Genomic DNA, 26151 nt, shown 5'->3' with positions numbered 1-26151 from the left:
TTGAGGAGAAAAGGCAGCTTAATTTACCCAAATGTACATTTTCCCTTTATTTCCATGTTCAATTAATATGAAGAACGCTGACGGTAATTAGCTGGCAACATATTCAAATCAATAAAAGAAACACATGAATCATCTTCAAGCAGGCATTCATAGTTTATTAAGTAGGAACAATAAATTAAAAAATGATCTAGTTGAATGGTGCAGTGATAAATACCAGAAACAAGAAAAAACAGTGTAAAATGATGGATTGGGACAGAGAACTCATGATACAGATCAGAGACTAGGATGTAGGAAAACAGAAGTCAGACTTTGGTAGGATATTGTAAATGAGACAAAGGATTTTGTAAATGAGAGAAGGAAAAAAGTCAAACTCAAGAAGCTATTGTACAATTTTAAGGGGACTTCTACCCCCATGTGATTTTGTTAACTTATGTTAACCAGGATAGTACAGATATCAGATAGCAATACACAGAGGAAAGTTTTTCTTCCTCCACTTATTACAGGTAAGTTTTCAAAAGTATTTCATTTTTCTAGTAACTCACTGAAGTTCTGAAAGAACAGCACACATATTAAAAAGATTAGTTTAAGCCACAATTCAGAAGTTGCTCAGCAATTTTGACTTCAAATTAAATGTATTTTGTTACAGCTTCCCCCTAAAAATCAGGTGATAAGAACTATTTATGTGATCTGTAGTTTCACGGTCTCCACATAGATACTTTGGATGGCAGAAAAAGCATCAAATATAGTGCTATGTATTACTAATATTGTTTTCTGTGGTTTTATCTTGGAAATGTCAGTCTTTTAAAACAACTCAACTTCTTTTTAACTGCAGTCTATGAAATATGGGCAAGTTGGCAATGGAATGAATCATAGTTAAGGGCTTGATTCAAAGCCCATGGAAGGAAATTGAAAGATTCCCATTGACTTTAATGGTTTAGGATTGGACTGCATATTATATAATAGCATTCATCTAAGTAATTCATTCTGTCCAGAAGTGTCTGACTGCCTTCTCCCTTTCCAACAGTTTGATGCGGACAGGGACGAAGAGGAAGTTTTCTATGACATAAGCATGGCAGTTGACAATAAGCTATTTCCTCCCAAAGAGGCAGTGGCAGGTGAGTTACTGTACAAGCAAAAGAAACTGTTTACTTTCAACATCCAATGTAGCAGCGATTTCTGTTTTTCATATCCATCAAATATTAATGAAAACACTGAAACAAACTCTTGACTTCTTCCCCACCCCCTCAAAATTGCTAACGCTGAGGTGATGTCCTTTATTGGACCAACTTCTGTTGGTGAAAGAGATAAGCTTTCGTGCTACACAGAGCTCCTCTTCATGTCTGGGAAGGAAATTGTATGTTTCACTGTTTGAATGGGCAAATATTTGGAGAACTGACATAATTGGAATCAGCATGGCTTGGATATGAGATCTCTGTGGGGGACCACAGAAAGGCACAAATTGGGTGTGTCACCCACAGAACAGGTTGCATTCAGTGGCTCTACAGATCGCGTAGACCCACATAGCCAAAAATCCATTGCAAGAGGAGCAGCAGGCAGCATCTGCTACTCCTCCCAATACCCACATTAGCTGTCAATGAGCTCCGTGACACGTGCTGGAGGATTTTTCCCCCTCAGCCCTTCTGTGTTAGAGTGAATTTTCATGTGAACAGGAACCTTGTACCTGCCTTTGTCCTCCTTCAAAATAGGGTTCAAAAATGAGGTAATCCAGTCTCCAGACTAAGAGCTATCACTTCATTAATTAGCCTTTTCTCCATATCAAACATGGGCATCAGACCAAAGAGGTTACAGTCAGTTGGGTACCTCTCTTTTTCAGACAGCGTGTGAGGATTAATAAAATAGCAGGCAATTAAAGGCTCTTTGCTTATTTCAATAATGTTTGTAAAGGTAATTAGCCCCAGTTCATTTTGTCTTTAAACTATTACCATAATTGCAGATGTAATTTGGTTCATAGTGGCTAACAAACAAGACATTATTTTCTGAACACATTCATGGCTTCACAGTATCATATTTGATATGCCAAACATTGAACTACTCTTACAAGATCCATGTGCAACCACCTATACAACAAATATTTGAAGAAAGAAAGCTATTCAGTGTGCTCCTAGATGATAATGATATTCTTTTTCATTGTGGATTCCTGAGATATATTGACTGTTGCCAAAAGCAACAACCTGTCATGAAATTCCACCACTAAAGGTTGCAATAAATTTTGTATTAGAAACATCTTACTGAGAGAAAAATGGAACTGTTATTCTAATACCAATCAGTTCTCTCTCTTTTTTTAAAATTATCTTTCCCTGGAAGATGATTTTCTAAGTATTTCTCTGACTTGAAATGCTGAAATGTAAGACTTATTAACTGAGTTAGACCATTCTTCAGAGAGTTTCATAAACTAAAAGGACAATTTGTATTAAACCTAATTTTTTTAACCATGTGGACAAACCTAGGTTTCACAGAATTTTTTAAAAATTATTTTTATGACAATGTCAAATGTAAAAAGCGCAAATACAGTTGTTCTTAAAAAGATATATTGTGTGAGGATATTTGAGCCAGTTTATGGACTACAAATAAAAATAATATTTAAGTTTGTGTGGGAATATATTAATACATTACTGAAATACAAATGGTCCAAACAGCTGCTTAATTAACTTGCATCAATGTGATTCTGCTACCTTTTAATGGCAAATTAACAGCAGCTAAATTTAAACAGATCAGCATAATTTGACTCAATGATATAAATGAATATAATAAATTAACACTGGGGTAACATTTCTGTGCTAGGATCCAGACATCTGTTATACGTAACCGCCCATGAGTTATACCTCGATAATAGTTTTTCACTAACAGTTCTGTGCAAGTCAGCTTCATAACAACAAAAGATGGGTCAAAATTTGAGCCAAATCTTTACTAAGAATGAACTCTCAATTTACAAGATAGCATAAATGCTGCCCTATGTGTTGAAGATGCAAAGTTTAGCACAAAAGCAAATAGAATTGTCTGAAATACTTTCTTCCTTCAATAACTTCTTCCTCTTTGTGGAGCTGATTATTTAGCTAAGGGAGCTCCAATAAAGAAGTAAACAGAAATCTTTAAAAAACTGTAATAAAACTCTTTCAATTTTTCCCCTTTGAAAAACACAGTACACAAGAAAATTAACTGATTTCTCCCCAACCCCCATAAACACGTATATGTCAAAACTGAAAGTATTTCAGATTATAAATGCACCTTTTCAGATCAGGTCTTAGTTTTTGCATTCTGTGACCCCATTCCAGCGTAGCATTTAAGCATTTGTGTAACTTTAAGCACATGACTAGCCCATTGAAGTCAATAGAATTATTCAGATACCTATGGATAGCTTTGATGTAAATTGTCATGTGCTTAATGTTAAGCAAGCATTTAAATGCTGTAATGGAATGGGACAATGGAATGCAAAATGATCCACACCAGCTAAGGATGTACCCCTTTGTGTTAACCATGTGCTAAAGTGCTTTTAGGCCTATATCTGTGTACAAGTTTAACGTTCGAAAGAAAGATGCAAAAAATAACAACATGAATTAAACCTTGTTTATGATTGCAAGGTATTACCAGACCACTGCTATATATAGACTAGCCATGAACATGCACTGACATTTTAAAGAAAACATTTGACAACTCTTTCTTCATCCACTTATTTGCCTGGTCCTGAGTTCAGAATTCTTTGTTTCCCCATTCATACTGATGACAGCAACACCAGTTTAGCATAAGCCTCCTGAAACTTGGTACAGAAAGTTTTAAGCAAAGTTGGGTTGAGACTTAGAACATCCACCCTCCCCCTGACTTCCCCCACATCTTTCAAGGTCTTCTGGTGTGTCAGTGGCAATTCCCACCCCCATCCTCATCACTTCCATTATTATTATACAGGTTGAACAACTGGCCCTCTCCCAACTCCCATCCTCCTAAGTGAATGGCCAAGCCTGCTCTCTTCCCCTACCATCCCTGTAGTAGCAGGCTTTAGTGTGGGTCCAGCAAGTTAGGTGTGCTCCCCCTTACAGTACAGTTAGACTGGCAAACTACCTACCCCATTCTCCATTGGTACTGCAGCAATGGTATCCAAAAGCTCCACCAGGCCCCTACTGCTTTTCCTTATTCTCACAATAGCCTCTTACTACAGTGTACTGCAGGGCATCTCTTTTAGGTTTATTTCATTTCACTCACCAAAAGTATAGCTCTCTGTAGAATATTCAGAGAGTGACAGATGGTTTTCCTTTCGCTAAGTTCTCAGTGAAAACAAGAAAGAAAAAAAACCTCTCAATTTATCCTACCCTTTCTTGAACCTTGCAAAAGAGTTGGGGCTTCTGCAGTGAAAACAAGCCTCACAGTTCAAGGAAAAACTGCCATAGACAATTCGCCATGTTAAAAAATACAGAACTATTATGGCTTTTCTAGTTTAAAATATATTATGCGTGACTGTTAACTTTCAGCCCAATCTTTACATTAAAAGTTTGTGGTAGTCTATTTCCCTAAAAAGTACTTAGCTTCTAAATCCAATATTTAATGTTAATGTTCCTAGTTAGGGAGGAGATATACTGCTCACAGTAGATAAGGAATATTAGTGATAGTTAATCAAATATTTTACAAAAGTGCCTTTAAAAATAATTGGCAGTTCAAGGTAGATCATTCTCAATCAAGATTCAGGTTTAGTTGAATTATATACATTATCTACCTTGGTGTAATATTAAGATTGAGACTTCAGTTGCATAAAATACAAGAAACTTAATTAAGCTTCTCATAGTAACCTTAATTCTGTCCTCTTGCACCTATCTATAAAAACAGGTATTTTCATTAGAAGCTCACAGAACACCTATATCAAAGTACAGAATGCAGCACAGGTGCATCTCTGGTTATAAAGATGGGGAAAATGTAATCCCTTTCTACTATATTAATATAACAAATTGTTAAAGTGTACAAGAACATTTTTTTTAAAACCCCACACAAACAGATGGTGGGCCAATCCATCCCTGGTGTAAATCCCATGAAGCCAACAAGCTACATCAAGGATGAATTTGGCCAATTATAATATGGATAGCAAATTAAACAGCATTGACGTAATCTCCTTTTACAAAGCTTTATGGTTTTATTCATCATGCTATCCAGTTCTGCTCCTCATGTTCTCTCTCTTATTGTTCATCTCACCACCTACACAGATTATTACTATGTAAATGTTAAAAACAAACAAAAATAGCTGATGCTTAAATGGGTTGGGAACTATGAAACAGTAAAGGCTTTGGGGACAGTGCATGATACAGACAGCTCTCCATATACACTGTAAAGTAAGGATTAGCTTTAATAGCGAAAAAACCATTTAATCAAAAGATTAGTGGCAGTGTTAAGACTATGTAGTCAGTAGTGCCTGTTCTTCCGAAGATATTTTGCTGCATGATCACACATGCAACCCACCAGAACATCATTCCCACTTCCCCATCCATAACCCTGAGTGACTGATGACAGCAGGTCACAACAAAAATTATATTTATTAGCTGCTCTAGTGTTCTTCACTGCTCCCAAATTGGTAAATGGTGCTTAGGCCCTTCGCAGGCTTCTTGACAGCTAATTTGTAGCTGCAGTCTAGAATGGACTCAAAATTTGGGTCCTAGATTTTCTCATTATTTGAGTTTGTTATAACGTTAGGGTTTAAAATTCTGTAAATAAATGGCGTGATGACAAGTTGAAAGTTAAATAAGAGTAGTAAATTTTGTTTTTAATGAGTCTACTGAAGTGATAGCAAAAAATTAAAAGATATACTGAGTTTATGTTATCAGGAACTCAAATAATCTTATAACAATGTGCCCTTTGAAACTTTCATAAATCCCAAATACTGGTGGGCTGTGATGAGCTATGAATGGGGCTAAATTATTACTCCAGTAGAGGGTACAGGGAACCCTTCTTTTCCCCACACAGGGGAACACAGGGGACTGCCATAATCCATCTGCCAGCACTGGGGAGTTGTTGCTGGCAGAACTGGTGGTCCCAGAACAGATGTTTCTGGGATGCAGGTGCTAGGGCCCATGGCTCTATCTTGTATGTTGGTACCTCTGGACTAAGAGATTGATAGATGTCCTACCATACCAGTTTAGCCCGGGACACCTCCAGCACCTCTGGAGATATTGAGCCTTATTTTTGAAGTGCCCTGAAGTCATTTACACCAGAGCAAAGCAAATGTAAAATGCAACCATTCTGATTTACTAGTATACACAAAGTAGATTATGTCTTTCTCAGTCTATTGAGTACCATTAATTTATCTCTTTGTGTATAAAATTATTTTATTCTTCACCAACATTATAGTTAATTAAAATTCCAGTAACATTTTTGTAGGGCATTACACAGTGTACAACACTTTGCAGAATTCATGAAAGGCATTGTAATTCAGACAGTATACTAATCACATTAGAGATATCTTTTAAAAGCTACAACAATCCTAATAATGAATGATTAAAGAACCATCACACTGATTGGTATTCTTTCACATACAAATGACTCCTTGGATAGGTTTTGTTTAAAAAAAAAAAACCACATATATGGACAACGAGAGAGCCGGATTGAGATTGGAAATATAACTATGTCCCACCATGTGAAGTGAAAACTGCCAGTCCATGTCTGAAGTTTCATTTCCTTTCATATTTTAGGGCCAAATGTACTTGATCTGAGTCCAATTCTGGATTCTGGAGATATCGCTGATACCGAATTTGACTTTGAAGACCAGGTAATTGCTTATATAAGTATCTCTTCACACACACCTGCACACATACCCCCTCATACCCTAGTCTCTTCACTCACTGCTTTCTAGTTTATGTATATGCTGTGTTTTGCCTGAGCAAGACGGATGAAATGAATATTTACACTTAAGGGCTTTTGTTGTGCCATGTAAGCAAATATGTCATAGTGAAGTAGCTATCTGGTTATGGGACAGCAATGAAGATTACTTTGGAGTTCAAAGCCCTATTCTCCATCCCTTACATTTTGCAGTTTTCTCCATGCAATTCAGAATGGTGGCACATGTGGTTCTGTTATAGACAAACAGAAGTCTGTCATGCTCGATTTCCCTGCCTCTCTAGGTGTATCCCATTTAGAGTAGGAGCAATGGTTAAACATATTTTAAAGAGGAGTTAAAAAGAAAAAGGTGTGGAATATAACCAAAACCCAAGCAAACACATTCCCCACTTGAAAGTGTTTATGTTAAGAGAAAAGGAGTACTTGTGGCACCTTAGAGACTAACCAATTTATTTGAGCATGAGCTTTCGTGAAATAAATTTGTTAGGCTCTAAGGTGCCACAAGTACTCCTTTTCTTTTTGCGAATACAGACTAACACGGCTGTTACTCTGAAACCTGTCTTTATGTTAAGAGCAACCCTCCTATTGTTAAATTGTTAAGAGCAACTGCAATCTCATTCCTATTGCGGGATCAAATTCAGACAGCCTTTTTTCCAAGTCCATGGAAAAAGAGGTGGTCAGATGGTGTGTCACCCTACTCCTTAACCCATGGAGATATGAAAGGGCAGGACCTAGAGTCAAAGGATGGGCTCAGCCTGTTTATAGTATGTATATGCCCTGCCCTAGTTTTCCCTCCTCTCTCACAGGCTACTCCTGCCATGGCAAAGCTAGTCTGGAAGGGACTATGCATAGAGCCACAGCCTGTCACAGTACAGGTCCACACTAGAGTTACAGTATGACACTCATCTGTTAGAGAAATGGAAAAGGGCATGAATAGTGTCCTGTTAAATCTTTGCTGAAGACTCTCTCCCTATTGCACTAGCATATTTTAAAGTTAATTTTTATAATTCTGCCTTTCACATTTTCATTTCCTCATTTGCATATTTGTTCTTGGGTTTTCTTTTGCCAAATCTGATGCAAACAGATTCAAAATCTAATATATTCTACCCTCACTTACTCCTACTCCAGTTTTACTCCCAGTTCTTCCCTTTAACTGTTCTTTACAGCTCTCCCCATTCCCAGCTTTTGACTCTCTCTCACTTCTGTCCATCGAGCAGCCTTGCTCTCCCTTCCAAACCTTCCTTAAAGCACACACTTCCTCCAGTCGTTCCTAAGCTGCCCTCTTTACCAATAAGCTCCTTAAGTTTCCTTTGTTTTTTCCTTGTCTTGGTTAGGTCTAACTCTTTAGGGCAGGGAGAGGGTCTGTTAGCATTGTAATGCAGAGTGTACCATTGTAGTACTATACAAATCCATAAAAGAATAATCATGCATTTTTAATTTTTAAATGACGGATGTGTGTGTTCCCTTGGCAAAGTATGAATCCCTGGAGAAACAGCACCCCTTAGTCCACAATCTGTGTACATAAAACCAAATTATTTTAACTGGTCCTTAAAAGTGCAGCTCATGGTTACAAAACAAGATTAACGGGAAAAAGTATATGAACTTGCTAATTTCATAGTATTGGGTCATTGCATGTATGGTTGAGTTTGGAGGCAGAGGGTTAAACTTATTTGTTTTTTAGCCATATGTTTTGTTGAGAAGGCTGATATGAAACCTTATACAATTCATTAATTGCAAGTCTTCCTCCCACTGCTTGGGGTTGACTGTCATTCCTGCCCAGAGCAGCAAATTGTCAGGTTGGCAGAGAAGTAAGATTGTTGTCAACTAGGGAAAGAAGGAGAGGAAAAAAGCCGATTTGTAAACCTCCTAGCCATAAGCACCAGAAGCATCTGGTGCAGTTTTAAAGCAGCTCATTGATAATGACTGCCTTCATCAGGTAGTGGGAATTACTAATATGGCCATTGATTCAAAGATCAGGAAAACAGGTCAAGTAAAAAAAATAAAACCCACAAGACAGATTTCTATTGCTGCTTATTAATGATCTTTGTGTCTCTAAATCTGTGATAGGCATTTTATAGAAATGCATAGAAGAAACCCAGTTCTATCCAGAAGCACTTACAATCTAAATTTAGGCATGACACAAGTGAGGGAAATATATGAAAGCAAGGAAGAGAGAGATTAGGATAAGGGTTACAATCATAAAACCATCCAGTTACTCAGTGAGTGTACGTACACATCGGAAAGACTAAATTAGAAATTATCCTCAATAAAAGAAAGTAAAATGAAGTAGATTACTTGACTATGTGGAACTGCTTGTATTCAGTGCTGGAACACATTTTGACTAGGACAGTAACTTAATATCCCAATGATTTACCACATGACAGATTATTTAGTAATTGTCTCAAGCACCAACATCCTCTACAGTGGGGCTCTCAAGTGAGGTAGGCATGCATGTCTAGTTACAAGTGTGTCATGTGAGGATGTTATTGCATAGAACAGCTATCAGGAGGAATGTGAGGGCTAAGTGAGTTGGTTTCCAAGCAACCTTATGCAGCTGAGCTGCTAATATAATGGTTGAGATTTAGCAGAACATCTTGGTAGCCATTGAGCAATTAGAGGTAGATGCATTTGTGGGTTACTGCTATATGGCATGTGCTGCTTTCATTGCGGCAGATCCTCAGCAGGGACTGAGCAGCACTTGGCTCAACTGAAATGGAGGTACAAATATGCCCTTTGCACCCACTAAATTTGGGGGGGGGCTCTGTGTCAGGATGGTCCGTGAGGTAAATTAGGGAAGCCTAAGGACTTCATTATTCTATGTCACTTGCTAATGGCCCGCCAGGGGCTATTCTGGCAGCCAAAAATTCTCTCACCCACACACACCCTGTTACTGGCAGCCAGGAGGGTGAAGTGGTATAGGAACCTCTAGGACTATGCCACCCAAGGATTCCTCTACATAGAGAAGATCCTCCAGTGTACAGCTGTGCTGACTTCAGCACTGCTTTGCTCCACTGTGCAAAGCAGCATTAATTGCAGCTCAAGATCTGGCTCTCTTTTTTGTAGTTTTAAACTGATTCTGTACATTTTACACATTTATAATGTAAATTAGAACAAATTGCTTATAATTAATCAATAAACAAGCTGACTGTTCCCTGCTTGCTATTCATGAATGCTTTATGAGCCTGAATATTTGCACCTCAGTAAGATCCCAAAACATTGTAAGGCAACACAAGGGAGGCCACCTAAACTGAAGAAATTTACAAAAGCAAATTTCCAGATAAGAATTACATTTCCATTTCTACTCATATCTGGAACTAACAGGTCTAACAAACAGATTCTGCGTCAGAGATGGTGTAGACAGGTATTTTAGAAACACTGTTTAGAGAACAGTTTTGAAAAAAGACCACACAGTGCATCCAGCTCATAATGTCTTGTGAAAGAATGAACCAAACCACTTTGTTGCTTTACCCATATCTTTTATTGATTCACTGTCCCTAAAAAATCTCAAGCAGACAATTTTTAGGACCATTCAGATCTGACTATTCCTCTTCTTCTGGGCTATGATTTCTAAGCCTGTCAAAAGGTAGATCCAATTACAGAAGTCATGCACTGCATCCTATGCCAAATCATGAAGTCTGAACTGCAGCAGCTGAATTCCCTTCCTTTGCCAAAAGTCTTTCTAAGCTGGCGTCCTGATGGGAAGATCTTGGAGTTGATTTATTCTGTTTAATCAAACATTTAAATATAAAATTCCTCATGTTGACATGTATTAGGACTGTAACAATGGGCCTGCCAGAGGGGTATAATGCCCTTGTAATGTTGTATATAATGAACTAGAAATAAAAAGACATTTATTGTTAAGCTAGAGGAGCACTTCAGATCCTCCACATCCAAAATATTGCTCCTGAAATTTTCAAACGTATTCATTAGATTAAGTCAGAACTCACTCAGCTAAAAGATCATAATACAACAATGTGGAAGAAGTGATTTATTCATAGTTCTTCTCATTTAGTAATGTTTTACTGCAGCATTTAAAACTGCAAGCTCACTTTAGAGTTAATGAGTATTTAAACTCAACAAGAATATTCCCAAGCTAATAATTTTATCTTCATTTGAGAGAAACCCTATCTACAACCTTTTAAAGCAGAAACTCCTTGTCCTAAACTTAAAATGCTCAAACATCTCAGATTCACCCTTATCTTCATTCTCCATCTAATTTGCAACCTTAATTCCAGAATGAGATTTGTGATTCTTAGGTTTCTCACAGAGATATCTTTCTTCAATGGCACCATTTCCACAATTTCTATTTCAAAAACCTTGGATCAAATAAAGCTCCAGGCTATCCACTGCTCCTCATCTAAGCACCAACCTTTAACTTCTATGTTGGCCTCTCTTTCTCCATTAACATCTTTTAATATCCCATGCAGTGAACCAATTAATCTAATTTGGATACATTACTCTCCTTTGATAATAAATCCAAATAGAAGGTTGCATTATTTAAGGCAATCAGATCTAGTGAAACTGCATTTACTTCACTGAAGTTAGTCCACCATCATACCTGGTATATCTCCCGAAAAAAACCAAACAAAACCAAAACCACCATATGGGTAGGCATGGACTTCTATGTGGGAAGCATTCCTAGCAAATGGAAGAACTACGGTTGGATGTTCCAGCCTCCTGCTAATTCCCTGCAATTAGAGGAAGGGAGGAACTGCTGTTTAGTCAGCCAAGCAATTAGGGCTCCTTTTTTAAGGGAAATGATGGCAACCCAATGACCCAACTGAAAAATAGAGAGCTGGAAAAAAGCTCCTGCTATTTCTACTCATACCAGGACCCCATCCTTGGTTTCTCATCCTGGGAGGTGACAGGATTGCTTATGACAATGGAAATATATTTTTATAGTATTCTCCCAATTTCTAATAACAATATTTCTAAAAATGAGTATTTCTATTATCTGTTTTATTTAATAAAGAAATATTTGCATTAGAGACAATGCAGGTGTGTGCATCTGCACGTGCAGTCTTTGATAACAGAATTGCTTTCTGGCATGGCTATGTTGTCCTACTGCTCACTGTATTTGGTTATGCTTACTGCTGAGTTCCTTGGCGTTGCCGGAGAATTAGTTGCTATTGTGCCATTTGATGCTAGGACTCAGACATGTTTTCTCTTTCAAAATTCAGTAGTTATTTTGGAGTCTATCATTTGGTCCAATTTGAGTGCATTCAGGCCAAACAAGAATATAGATGAATTGGAACCAGTGAATCACGTCAAAGAGCTTCAGAATGAAGTAGCAAATTATTTTCTTGTGAAAGGCAAAGCTTTTATGGACGGCTTCAACCAGCCTGTAGAGTAAGAATATGCCCTCATTAGATAAAGAAGACTTATGTCTAGAAAATAGGTGGAAGTTTACAAATCTGAATACATGCTAACAAAGCAAGAATTAGTAAAAAACAAAACAAAATAAAAAGAAACCCTACACTCCTGGTAACCTAGGAGAACATGCCGTAGTCAAGAGGATAAAAGCCAGATGGACAAAAATACTTTGAGGAAAAATTTTAAAAATGCTGAGTGCAATTTGCACACACATTTTTTGCCACAAAATAAATTGCCAGCTCAGATGCAGGTTTTTTTCCCCACAGCAAACCACCTGATTATGAGTGCAAATAACATTTACAAAATGGAGATGGCCAAGTATGTTTAAGATAAAAGAAAAAGTGTCAGAAATATATCAAAAAATATATCATGAGTTCAAGCAATCTCCTGTATTAAGCAAATTGCATAACCTGATCTTTGCTGCAAAGGAAAAATGTTTTATAATTAGAAAATGTTCCAGGATTACTCAAAAAGCAACAAAGAAAAGAAGGAGGAAATAGAGGGAAAGAAACTCTCTCAAAAACAGAATTACATTCCACTAACCGAAATAGCAAATTCTTGATTAGAACGTATGGCAACAACTCTTCAAGAGAGCTACAAATAAATCTGTTAGTCTTTAAGGTGCCACCAGACTCCTCATTGTTTTTATGGGTACACTAGCACTTCCAGCCCAGAGTATGTAAAAAAATTAGGTTTTAGGATATGCAAATATAAACAGAAAGGTATCAACTCAACCAATGAAAAACAGACTCCGTTGCTACCAGGAGTAGAGCAACATATCCATCCTGATCCTTTGTCATAACTTAAAAACTCAACTGATAAATGTCCAAGAGAGAATCAAAATGCCCTGAAAAAAATCCTGGTCAGTACTGTAGCAGAACAATTTTCAAAAGGTGGATAGACAGCAGTGAATTCAAATTCCCTTTTAACTATGGATATCAAAGATCTTCTCTCTGCTTCTACCCATATTATCTCATTTGTCACATTATTTTGTCTCTCAGTTCCCCACTTCTGGAAGGCAAGACCCATGGGAATAATCCAACACTACAGAGATGATACTTCAAGGGTTGAAATTAGAACATGACAAAGAACATGGTTCCCACCTCTATCAGCTATACAAGAACTTTTAGTTTCCACTGGGACTTTTACATCAGTCCTTCAAGATACGCAGTGATTAAATTATTTAAGAGGCTGGGTCAGACTGCAGGAGAATACACTATGATTTTTTAATCGTACTCCAGGACATAAGTACGTAGTAAAGTGGCAGTGGCATTCACATATGCTGTACAGCATTAATCATAAGGAATCTGACTTTAAAATATGACCATGAGCATCCAGAAGGTCACAGTCCTCCAGGCTTATCAACTCCAATGTTTTTGTTATGGGCTTTTCTCCTTCACTGATATGCAGTGGCATCACTTCAGATTATAGATCCAGATTCTGCCTTTGGAAGGAGAGAGATTATACATTGGAGGACATGAATGTCAATAAGGGAAAATGAACATTCAAATCACAGCAGAGGGGTCTAAAAATCTGTCTTAACTTTAGGCAGATGAAACATGCTTAACAGAAATCGACTGAAGCCAGTGCACAATCTGTTCATTTTGAGTTGCCATGGAAACTGTCCTATTAGGGGCTAAAAAAATCAGTGCTAGAAACAAAAGAACTGTAGTTTGCCTTGAACAAAGTGCTGCTTTAATATGCTCAAAACTAAATGTCGTTTTGGTGCTTTTATTTCATTTTGTACATCTTTCAGGATTATTCAGTTATTTCAAAAGGGTACATTCTATATCATAAAACAAATCCTATAGCTCCATTCTTCCTTATGCAGGTTATTCCCGCGTAGGGGAATAGAAATGCCACTAGGATCAGCCTGCAGACTATCCTTGGAATTCTTCTGTCAGGAATAGAAGTTTGCTTCCCCATACGTGGAAGACACAAGGCTCCACAGCCAAACCCAAAGGTCTTAGTGGAGATCTGCCAGAGACAAGGTGAAACTGCCTACTACTACCCCAAGCTAATTGCCTACTGGAGCCATATTATCGGGGGCTTCCTAGAATACCCCTCAGTTGGAATGTCATTGCATGGAGGGAAACTCATGCAGGTTGCTGCAGATTTAAACATCCACAACTTCATTTTCCAAAAACCACTTGCATTTTAGGCTCCCCAGATTCTGTCAGCAGCAATGTCGTGAAGTTTTGTTCTGTGGCTTGTGGAGGGGCAAGAGGGCAAAGAATCCAGTCCCCCTAGTGCCTCTAGTTTAGAAGCTTAATGGTTTACAAAACTCTAATGCCTCCAGGTATTAATACTGGGGCAGTGTACCGTCTCCCCATCTTTAGTATAGCATGCTTCTGTGCAAGTATACTTGAGCCTATAACCTACAGGTGCCCAGTTCTCACTCATGCAGAGCTCCCACTGACTTCAAGATAGCAATTACAGCAAGAGCAGGCACCAGTTCACTTTGAGCAATTCTTTGAAAAGAAATGCATCAATACAAACTATGAACTTTGGAAAGATGACTGGTGAGCAAGCTCTATTTTATAAAGAATGTTAATACTCATTATTCACACTCACACCTATTTGCAAATCTATACAATTACTTTTTAAACTGCAGTGTCTGCACAAGTGCTATTTTACTCTATTGGGTACAAAAATTGCTCTTTAAAATATTTATTCATATTGTATCAAAGCAATAGAATGACTCCTTTGGGTACAATGTATACGTTTTAAAAAATCCTTTGCATATTTGCCTGAGAGTCAGCATTTGTCATCAAATGCATCCTTCCTCCAGCTCTGCATCCTGCATCCTCTCAGTGTCTCCTCCTTTCTGAGTTACATGCTTTTGCAACACATTTTAGTAGGGTTAAATTTGCCTTTCCATGCCCTTTGGCCAAGGGAAGTGTGGAGCGGCCTGGTTTGAGAACTCCTTCCTGGAAGGTCCTTCTCCAAGACGGAACTGCATGAAAATCACACTCAAAAGAAACTCTTTGTTTTATAAAGAGTTATAAAAAAGTAGATAGAAAAAGGATTTAATACACTGTAAATGGCTGTCTCAACAATATCTAGATTTATACTTAGCCAAAAAATTCACTAGATAAGGCTTTCTCAGTTTCAGTTACAGAAGAGAAAACAACTTACATCTTTCTAAGAGCAAATTCTAGGATCCGATACCTTTTATCACAAACCCTACATGCAGCCGCCTTTTCCTGTGATGCCCCCATGTCCTGGTATCCCAGTGTCTTTCAGGCAGTAAACAATTAACATATTACAAGGGCCGACTTTTCTGCAGATTTATTTCCTGGGAGTATATCTCTCCCTACCTTAAACCAGTCTGTCCGGTGCTCTGGGAGTGTGTATCTGCTCTTTTACACATGGCCGGTGAAATCTGGGCTCAGCTATTCTGTGATAATAACCAGTTATATTCATCATCTTAAAGGTCTTCTATTCCAGGAGGTGTTTACTCATCATCTGGACATACATGCTGTCAGAAAGCCAAACTCTCCCACCACCAAACCTTTTTCTGTAGTGCCAAAATATAATTGAGAAATTAAAGGAGAAGGGAGAGAGGTTTGTACCTGGACAGTACTATTTGAGAGTCATAGGTAAATAATACATAGTGTTATGGGGAGTTGTAAGTGGGTGAGGTTAGAGAAAAGCTGGCAGAATGTGAAGTGAAAGAAAATGTGGTTTTGGCTGGGTACTGCTTATAGCACGATCTAGTAGGAAGCTAACGTGCACGAGGACTGTGGCTGCATTAAGGACTGTTGGATTTAAAAACCATGTGCTTTTGCCTCATTGTATTTGGATACTCTTGTTCCAGTATTATTTTAACTTTTGAGTTCCACTATTTTAATCTTTCATTATACACATGGATATGAATAGAGGGGGTACATTTAAAACAAAAATTAAAATGATTAAAACCCCCAAGAAAATTAAAAGTGAAGGTTATATTCTGTCCTTGACTCAGGATTTTGGATCTTTTTATTCTCAAAACTACATGACTTCAGGCATCCACTTTGAATTTCCTGTCTTTTTTAGTTTGCTTCATAGCCTTGGGGCTTTATTTTTCAAAGCAGGTTGCTATTTTTCTGCTTTAGTTCGACTTTGTGCCCAAAATATACAAAAGCATGTGTCCCCTTTTGGGAAGGACTGTTTCTGAACCAATAAAAGTTTCTCAGATAATAGTGTCACATTAAAATAGGAGTTAAGTTTAAGAATTTGTGGCCTGATTTTCAGATGGGCCAAGCACCCCCAGCTCCATAGGACAGTATTTTATTTAAAAACAAAAAACAAACCCCAGAGCAATATGGAATGTAATAGCTTTAAAAAAAAAAAAAAACACACACCCAAATTCTCAATTAATCTTTCCCCACTGGCCTGAACTCTTTCTCCTTTATATAAACTTTCAATACAGAACTTCTTCTTTCTTCTCACCTGGAAGAAAACTCTGGTGGTATGCAGTTCTCAGGCCCATATGCAATCACACAGAAGCCAGAGACCACTTTCACCCCTAGATCTCTTTCAGGTGCTTTTCATATTTCAGTTTTCCACTGAATATTTTCATATTATTTTCCCCTAGGTTATTTTTTCCAGCTTGAAACCCATTGTAGTTTTCTGTCAATATTTCTCCTCTGTCCCTCTTTGTTTTATTTCTCCATTCCCATTATTATTTGCGTCTTCGCCCAATTGATCATCTTCTGCAGATTTCCATGTGCTGTGTAGTCCCTTTATCACAGAAGGAGGAGTGTTTCTGTCAGCATAGGAACACCATATCTTGGAATGACATTAGCTACAGTGACAGAAGTAATCTTCTGTCAGCATAGATGTGTCGAACACTGGGGTTTTTGTCAGCATAGCTATGTCAGGCAGGGATGTGAAAAAACACAGAAGCGGGCTTCTGGCAGCATAGTTAATGTCAAGGGGGATGTTCCTATACTGGCAGAACTCCTCCTGTTAGTGTGTATCACATCTACACATCGGGCTCAACGGGTAGTGATCAATGGCTCCATGTCTAGTTGGCAGCCGGTATCAAGTGGAGTGCCCCAAGGGTCGGTCCTGGGCCGGTTTTGTTCAATATCTTCATAAATGATGTGGAGGATGGTGTGGATTGCACCCTCAGCAAGTTTGCAGATGACACTAAACTGGGAGGAGAGGTAGATATGCTGGAGGGTAGGGATAGGATACAGAGGGACCTAGACAAATTGGAGGATTGGGCCAAAAGAAATCTGATGAGGTTCAACAAGGACAAGTGCAGAGTCCTGCACTTATGACAGAAGAATCCAATGCACCGCTACAGACTAGGGACCGAATGGCTCGGCAGCAGTTCTGCAGAAAAGGACCTAGGGGTTACAGTGGATGAGAAGCTGGATATGAGTCAACAGTGTGCCCTTGTTGCCAAGAAGGCCAATGGCATTTTGGGATGTATAAGTAGGGGCATTGCCAGCAGATTGAGGGACGCGATTGTTCCCCTCTATTCGACACTGGTGAGGCCTCATCTGGAGTACTGTGTCCAGTTTTGGGCCCCACACTACAAGAAGGATGTGGAAAAATTGGAAAGAGTCCTTTTTTGTGGATACAGACTAACACAGCTACCCCTCTGATACTTTGTAAAACAATGGAATTTGATTTGCTTCATTGTCCACATACTGCAAAGTAGTCTCTTATTGCTCCCTTAGTGCCTTTAGACACTTGGACCAGCAGCCCAAATATAACTTAAAACTTCTTGAAGTTGCATGTCTGTCAAGGTTACTTGTAGCTGGAGTAGTCTCTTTTCTGACACTAGTCTGTATGCATCTACAGCATTCACAAATGCCTTTATAGGTCAGCTCTGAGTGGGTTGCAGGGCTCCAATGCAGAGTGTCTGCTACTACCAGATTTTTTCTAGGAATGTAATTTGCAATTGGATTGAATCTCATTAATTTTATCAATAGACGCTGGCATTTCAGTAGTGCTTGATTCAGGTCTTTTCCATTGATGAGTGTTACAAGCAATTTATGGTCTGTTATCAGTATAAAAGAATCCAATCCACAGAAACATGTAAAAGTTTTCACATGCCCACATGCTTCCCAGGCACTCCTTTCCAATCTGTACATATCATTTTTCCTGTTTCTTTGAGTATGCGAGAGAAAAATGCAACAACATGGATCTGAATGGAAGCCAGATGCAACAATACACCATCTAAGCTATAGCTGCTTGCATCTGCATTGACCATTGTGGGTTTGTTCACATCATAGTATTTGAACTGGAACTGTTGAAATCATTTTTACCTTTTTGAAGGCAAAATTTCTTTATTTGGCTCCATACCCACTATGTATTAGACTTTAATAGTTCATCCGGTGGTTTTCTCATTGTAGAAAGGTCTTGTAGGTATAAACCTAGGTAATTCACCTTACTGAGAACACATCTCCGTTCTGGTACATTTGTTGATGCATTCAGTTCTTGAATTGCTTTTTCCTTCTCATGGCTATGACCGATTTAATCTTTGTTTATTGTCTGCCCCTCAAAAAACTTGATTTGGGGTAGGTGGAAAATACACTTGTCCTTGTTTAGCTTCCATTCAGAATGACTAATTAGGGCTTAAAACTTCATTGAGGGTTTTGTTGTGTTCTTCCATCGAAGACCCATATTGTCTATGAAAAGTGCAACTCCATTTGTGTTTGTGAACTGTTTTGCCATCTTTCTTTGGAAAATTTTAGGTGAACTGGTAATCCCAAATGGTAATCTTCAAAAGCAAAATTTCCCAGAGTGTGTGATAAATATAGTCAGTTTAGAACTCTGACTAAGCAAAATTTGCCAGAATCCACTTGAGGCATCCAGCTTGGAGAACACTGTAGCTCCTTTTGTTTGGGGGAGGAAATCATTCAGTATTGGGAGGATATATTTTTCTCACAACAGTTTCATTCAGTATTTAAAGATCCACACATTTATATTTTTCCATTTTTCTTTATAACCAGTACCATTGGGTTACACCAATCTGTTGGCTCAGAGATTTTCTACATAGTGCTAACCTATTCCATTCTCTTTAATTCAGTTTCTACTTTATGAAGCAATGGGATAGGAATCCTGCAAGGTGTGTGTAGGCTTTATGGTTCAGCAATGTCTGTCGATGTTTTTTGTATTGGATCTCCTTTCAAAAGTCCAATATCACCAAATACCCCATCGAGTTCTTCAGCCTCTCTTACTGAGGCCCATCATGGCTGCCACACTGCAGTTGAGAAGGTTGTTGGTCTTTGATCACATACAAAGACAAAAGCTGTGCATTCAGCGTGTAAGTTTTCTGTGGTGAACTGGTCCATGCAGTTCAGAATACCTCAACTGTAAATCAAGGCTGTGTCAAGTGATTTCAGCTCCAGGAGGGATTGAAGGTGATTGTAAATTCCTTCTGAAATGACAGTCACATCTGCTCTGGAGTCAATTTTAGTCAGTCTTTCCACAAATACTCATTTTAATTCTCCAGGCATGCTTGTGTAGTCACATGATGGAACCCAGCAACAATGGCTCTTATTCTCTCTAATCATAGTTCAGGTTTCAGAGTAACAGCCATGTTAGTCTGTATTCGCAAAAAGAAAAGGAGGACTTGTGGCACCTTAGAGACTAACCAATTTATTTGAGCATGAGCTTTCGTGAGCTACAGCTCACTTCATCGGATGCATACTGTGGAAATTGCAGAAGACATTATATACACAGACACCATGAAACAATACCTCCTCCCACCCCACTCTCCTGCTGGTAATAGCTTATCTAAAGTGATCATCAAGTTGGGCCATTTCCAGCACAAATCCAGGTTTTCTCACCCTCCGCCCCCCCACAGACAAACTCACTCTCTGGCTGGTAATAGCCCATCCAAAGTGACCACTCTCTTCACAATGTGTATGATAATCAAGGTGGGCCATTTCCTGCAGAAATCCAGGTTCTCTCACCCCCTCACCCCCCTCCAAAAACCACACACAAAAACTCACTCTCCTGCTGGTAATAGCCTATCCAAAGTGACCACTCTCCTTACAACCTGCATGAAAATCAAGGTGGGCCATTTCCAGCACAAATACAGGTTTTCTCACTCCCCCACCCCCATACAAAAACGAACTGTGTATGGGGGTGGGGGAGTGAGAAAACCTGTATTTGTGCTGGAAATGGCCCACCTTGATTTTCATGCAGGTTGTAAGGAGAGTGGTCACTTTGGATAGGCTATTACCAGCAGGAGAGTGAGTTTTTGTGTGTGGTTTTTGGAGGGGGGTGAGGGGGTGAGAGAACCTGGATTTCTGCAGGAAATGGCCCACCTTGATTATCATACACATTGTGAAGAGAGTGGTCACTTTGGATGGGCTATTACCAGCCAGAGAGTGAGTTTGTCTGTGGGGGGGGCGGAGGGTGAGAAAACCTGGATTTGTGCTGGAAATGGCCCAACTTGATGATCACTTTAGATAAGCTATTACCAGCAGGAGAGTGGGGTGGGAGGAGGTATTGTTTCATGGTGTCTGTGTATATAATGTCTTCTGCAATTTCCACAGTATGCATCCGATGAAGTGAGCTGTAGCTCAAGAAAGCTCATGCTCAAATAAATTGGTTAGTCTCTAAGGTGCCACAAGTCCTCCTTTTCTTTTTGCGAATCATAGTTCACTCTCTCAGTGCTTCAGCATGGCAAACAGCTGCAAAATGACCATATTTTATGCATTATTACATATTTCACCTTTAGCTGAACACATATCTTGAGCTATGAAATCTTCCACATATTGTACATTTATTCAGAAAGGCTTTGTAGTTTGGCTGGAATTTTCCCCCCTCTCAGGCTCAGGAGTCTTATGATAATTACTTTTAGCAGTCATGCTGCAGCTGTTTAAAGCTTATAAACTAGTTTCTTGTTTTTTCAAGTCTGGCAAGTTTGTTTTGCTGCTTCACAAGTTCAGAATGCTTTGATACTTGAATAGCTGTGTGAAGTGTCAGGTCTGCCTTTAATTGTAGCTGCTGTGAAAGACTGCCTGTCTCTAATATTTTCATGTTTTGCAGTCCCAAATATCACAGTTTTCAGCCAATGCATGCAGAGCTTTTACAAAAGATTCATTTTCTCCTCGTTCTTGAATTCTTTGGTGAAAACATGCTCTTTCATACACCACGTTTCTCAGAGATATAAAGTATGCATCAGACATAGCCAGAACTCTTTCACTGAGATCTTTATGACTGTCTTCAGTAAAGGGAAAATATTTAAAGATATACTCTGCCTACCTTCTCATAGCATAAATTAAAATTTATATATTGTGACAAGACGACCGATGTTCATATGGTGGGTCCTGGGCTTTTCTTGGGGGAGGCTAAGACACCACCCCTTACCCCTGCTCTTGGGTGCTGAGGGCCCCGCTAGTGGCCCAGGAAGGTGATAGAGGAGGGAAGTGGGGGAAGGGTCTGGGTTTGCTCCTCGCTCTGAGTCCCAGCCCCTCTCAACCCCCTTAGGTGGGGTTACCCTCAGTCCTTAGACACGGGAGGGAGGGAGGGAGTCTCCTTGTCCTGCTGGGGCAGGGTCTCCCTTACTTCAGTTCTCTGGTCTTCACAACATACCTCCAAGCTCCAGTCCTCTCTCCTTCCTCCTCCTCCTATGATTGCCTGAAGCAGGGGGTTTTATTAGGTTCCTGACAGGGCCTTAATTGACAACAGGTGCTCCAATTAACCTGCAGCAACCTTCCCTAGTCTACAGGAAACCACGCTTTAATAAGCCTAGGGTTTATATATTTCCCCTCTAACACTCTACCACTTCTCCCTGGCCCTCCTGTATCACAATATATATATTATACACACACACACACCCTTACACATGTATATCTCAAATTTTCTTATGGAGTTTTGTAGCAATTTGAAATTTTGTGAAATATTGTTTCCAGTCTGTCCATTCTGAAAGTCTATCAAAGATAAAATTCTCTGAGGCATTGAAGAATGGCATGTTGATGAGATCCTGCAACATTTGTTGTATATTTTCCCCCTTCTGTCCCCTTCTTCCTTCTGTTTCTGTTCCCTTCTGACACCATGTCATTTACATCTTGTACACCATAGACTTTTCTATCAGATATGGACTGACTACAGAGCTTCCTTCCCTGGGAGATGCACCAGAAAGGTGTTCAGGTTAAGAGGCATTAATGACCAGTCCATGGACTGGCACCGATCCCAGAGATCTCCTTGGTGCACAGTATAGAAAGGCAGTAAGCTGGTCCCTGGTATCAAAAAGATTGAGAAACACTGCTTTAATTCATTGCCAGGAATGGCTGTTGTGAACTTAAGTTTGATTTGAAGCACGCATGTTCCATATTGTAATACTGGTCATTGAAAATACTTCTGGTTCTGGTTTAATGCAATTCTGTTGACACAGGAAAGGAACTATAGATATCAGTGTCACCACTACAGTTGGCTACTCTACTTGTTCAGACGTCCAAAATTCATCATTGGATGCAACAGATAGCCTCTCTTCTTAGTACCAGAAAGTGAATCAAATAATATCCCTTCCCATTTTGTTGCTGAGGGATGACCTCTATGACTCTCATTTGGAGGAGAGAGAAAGCAGAGTAGTTTCTCATGAGGTTCCCTTGGGGCATTGGGAAGCAGATGCGTGGCTGTCATGGAGTGTGACTGTATAAAGTAACCTCTTTCAACTTTCTTTACAATTTCCAATGTTAGATTTAGGAGAGGAGAGCGGGACAGAGAGAACAAAGCTCTTGGAGGGCTGTTTGAAATCCCCCCTAGCATCAGAACTTTCCTTATGGGATGATACTGTTGAGTCCGTAGGCATCAAGCCTTTTGGGGGGTCTGAGGCTGCTGTTCCCGGACTCAGACCAGGAACTCCAGTGTGCCTGAATGCTTTGTAAACTATGAGCAGATATATGCCTAGTAGATCACACCTACATGCATTTTAGATCATCAGATGAACTCTAAACCACGCAGAATATACCTGAGACTGGATCATCTTGAAACAAGCAAGTCATACATCCAAAACTTTCCCTGCTGACAGCCACCTCATGATGCTTTCTGATTCCCAGGCAGGTCTCCCCATATTATTATTAATCCCTTGGAAGGTTTGGCATCCTTTGCTGATCTTCAGGGGTACCAGCTGCAAACATTTTGGATCTTGTTTTAATACTACTCTAAGAACTACAACTATACAACAGACACAGAGCAGAATTGGCAAGTGGATTGAATTCAGAACTGTAATCTGGATTGCCTTGCTGCTGTAGCCTCCGATTTGGATGGCTCACAGACTGCCACCAGCAGGCAGGTCACTCCCAGATGTATTTGTGTGACTGCAGCCTGCCAGTCACAGCCTGGCTCTCACCAGCCTGGGTTACACTGCAGGGTCACCCCAACACACTCCCAGTCTTTAATTTTTCCCCAGAAAAGTACGTCTTCTACAGTAGAACCTCAGAGTTATGGACACCTTGGGAAGGGAAGTTGTAACTCTGAACAAGCCATTATGGGATGTTCCTCAGGGTGGACTGCTTGGGGGGGAGGGGGCGGAAATCACAGCTCTGCAGTGGCTGCCCAGTGAGTGGGGGTGGGGAAAGGCAACTGGTTCTAGCCCCCTGGCTGCAAGGGTGATGAGTGAGGCATCTGGGGCACCGCAGTGTCAGTGGGCACGTAGTGCAGGCTCTGGCATTTTAAATCTGAGCTGCTCCTCCAGAGTGCAGAATGCAGGCAGGAGCTCGGGCTCCGGCTCCTTCAGCTTATGCTCCAGGCCAGGTTTCAGTGGTAGCTTGGAAAGTTTCTTTCTCAGGGCTCTGAGCTTACAAGCTTGTCCCGCTCCCAGCCAGGGGGAAGGGAGAGGGGAAAACAGCATTCACCACCTCCTACCTGTAAGTGGCTGCCCCACACCATGGCGAGTAGGGGATGGGATGGGGACAGGCAGCCCAGATGTGCCTACCTTTAAGATGCAACACGGGCTCAGTACAGTATTTACTTTTTTCCCCCGTCTCTGCTGCTGCCTGATTGGTTACTTCTGATTTCACATGGTGTCTGGTTGACTGGTCAGTCCATAACTCTGGTGTTTGTATCTTTGAGGTTCTACTGTACTGCCCAGCCCTCTCCTGGACAGTCCAAATATACTAAGTATATTCCCTTTAAGGGAATAACAAGCTGCTGGATATTATCTTAACTAGAGTTACTCAGACACTAAGTTAAACAGACTGGATTAGATAAAACAAGTTTATTAACTACAAAGAGATAGATTTTGAGTACAAGTAATGAGGCATAAAAAGTCAGAATTGGATGCAAGAAAAAGAAAGATAATCCCCTTCTAGTGCCTGACAATTTTCCCTTCCCAAGGTGTCCATAATTTTATATTAAATTAAAGCAAAGTTTCTCACCACATGCTTCGAGCAGAATTAGTGACCAAATGCTTCAGGTCAGGATCCCTTCCCCAGAGTCCAACAGCTGTTTCCTTTCTCTTCTGGGGTGCGAATAACGAGATGGACAAAAAGAGAGAGAGAAAGTGTCTTGGGGTGTTCAACTTTTTTTTTTTTTGGTTTAAAACAGTTTTTACTCCCACTTTGAAAAACATTTTCAGCTGAGAACAGGGTGACAGGCAGTCTGCTGGAAGAAGGATGTTCCCTGCTGGGCTTTTTCACCTGTGTGACCTCTCTGTTTTTCTCCCTTCCCCCTTCCTGACTGATGACTGTTTACTGCTTAAATGCAAATTAAGACAAGCATACACTCCTTTGTTCAAGACAGGTCTGTTTGACTAGTTTGGTGCTAGGTGAGTACGTATTTTTATCACCATATAGAAGAATTTTTTTATTTTATGCATAAAGCTGCTATACACATTTTACCATGATATTAATGATTAGCAAGTTATGAGTTTTCAAATTATCTCACAAGGCATACCTTGTATAAAGATTATTACAAATAGTGTGAGGGTGTGAACATAGGGTGTAGTCCCTCACAGCCCTACAGCATGACGTTTAATATCCCTTCAAGAATTTTTGTTAGCAATAACAATTATACCTCTGGATATTCTTGAAGTCTTTTTGCTATGATAAAAATTGACCATTTAATCTTATTTATTTTCTCTCTCCTAGCCAATTTCTGATCCATGACAATACTTTTCCTCTTCCTTCATGACTACTTAGTTTCTTTAATGTCTTGTAGGTGACCATGTCAAAGACCTTTTAAGTCTAAATTATGCAACTAGTTCTCTTTTATCCACTGCTTTGACACATTCAAATAATAAATGAAATAAATAATAGACTAGTAAAACATGATTTTCCTCTGACACATCAGCTTTCTCCATATCTGTTCATATCCCCTGTGCTGGTCTTTATTTTCTTTCAGAACACATTCACACACACTTTAAAAGCACCATCCATTATAAAAACATTCCACTTTCTTTATATGAATGTGATTTATGAGTCACAATTGACCATTATCACCACCTACAAAGACCTGAGTAGTGCTATAACATTCCCTCTAATATGCTGTGACTTACTGTCAACCCATTTTATTATAATAGTTATTTCAAGTCCCAATCATTACACTCAGAAAGTTAAACATATTAACCTATAACAATATTCAATATAGATTAACTACCTTCTAATGAATTAAATGACAAGAAAAGGTCTTATTGTAACCCAAACTATATAACAGGACATTGTTTTATCAATATTTCTGCTATTATCATTAGATCACATCCATGGTAACTTATTGTACTCCTGATATTATACTTCCAACAGCTAATAATCATCTCAGTCTAAAATCTGTCTTCCCAATTTGAAAAAGGTAGGATATGTACTCTGTTTGTTCAGTTATAGGCAGCTAGATCCCTTCTACCTGATGATCCTTCAGACAGTACGACTACATCTGTTAGTTGGGTTCAAGTGCAATTGCCCAACCCAAAAACTCTGTTATAATCCACCACCAAAGAATAAACTATATTTATGGACAACCTTAACTTGACCTACCTGCACCAGTAACACTGGACTAGAA

The 26151-nt window shown here is 39.4% G+C and overlaps 1 protein-coding gene across 1 annotated transcript in view; it reads left to right on the top strand.

Moving 5' to 3' along the window:
- AK5 (adenylate kinase 5) overlaps positions 1-26151 on the top strand; it is a 144215-nt gene that overhangs the window by 69315 nt on the left and 48749 nt on the right. The window contains exons 7-8 of the mRNA XM_074961499.1: positions 1025-1115; positions 6684-6760. Of these exons, the coding sequence (XP_074817600.1) occupies positions 1025-1115; positions 6684-6760 (168 nt within the window). The remainder of the gene's footprint in view (positions 1-1024; positions 1116-6683; positions 6761-26151) is intronic.

The sequence above is a fragment of the Natator depressus genome, chromosome 8 (assembly GCF_965152275.1).
Source record: "Natator depressus isolate rNatDep1 chromosome 8, rNatDep2.hap1, whole genome shotgun sequence".
Classification (NCBI taxonomy): domain Eukaryota; kingdom Metazoa; phylum Chordata; order Testudines; family Cheloniidae; genus Natator; species Natator depressus.
Note: the sequence above shows the minus strand (reverse complement) of the source record. Positions and strands in the feature narration are given on the sequence as shown.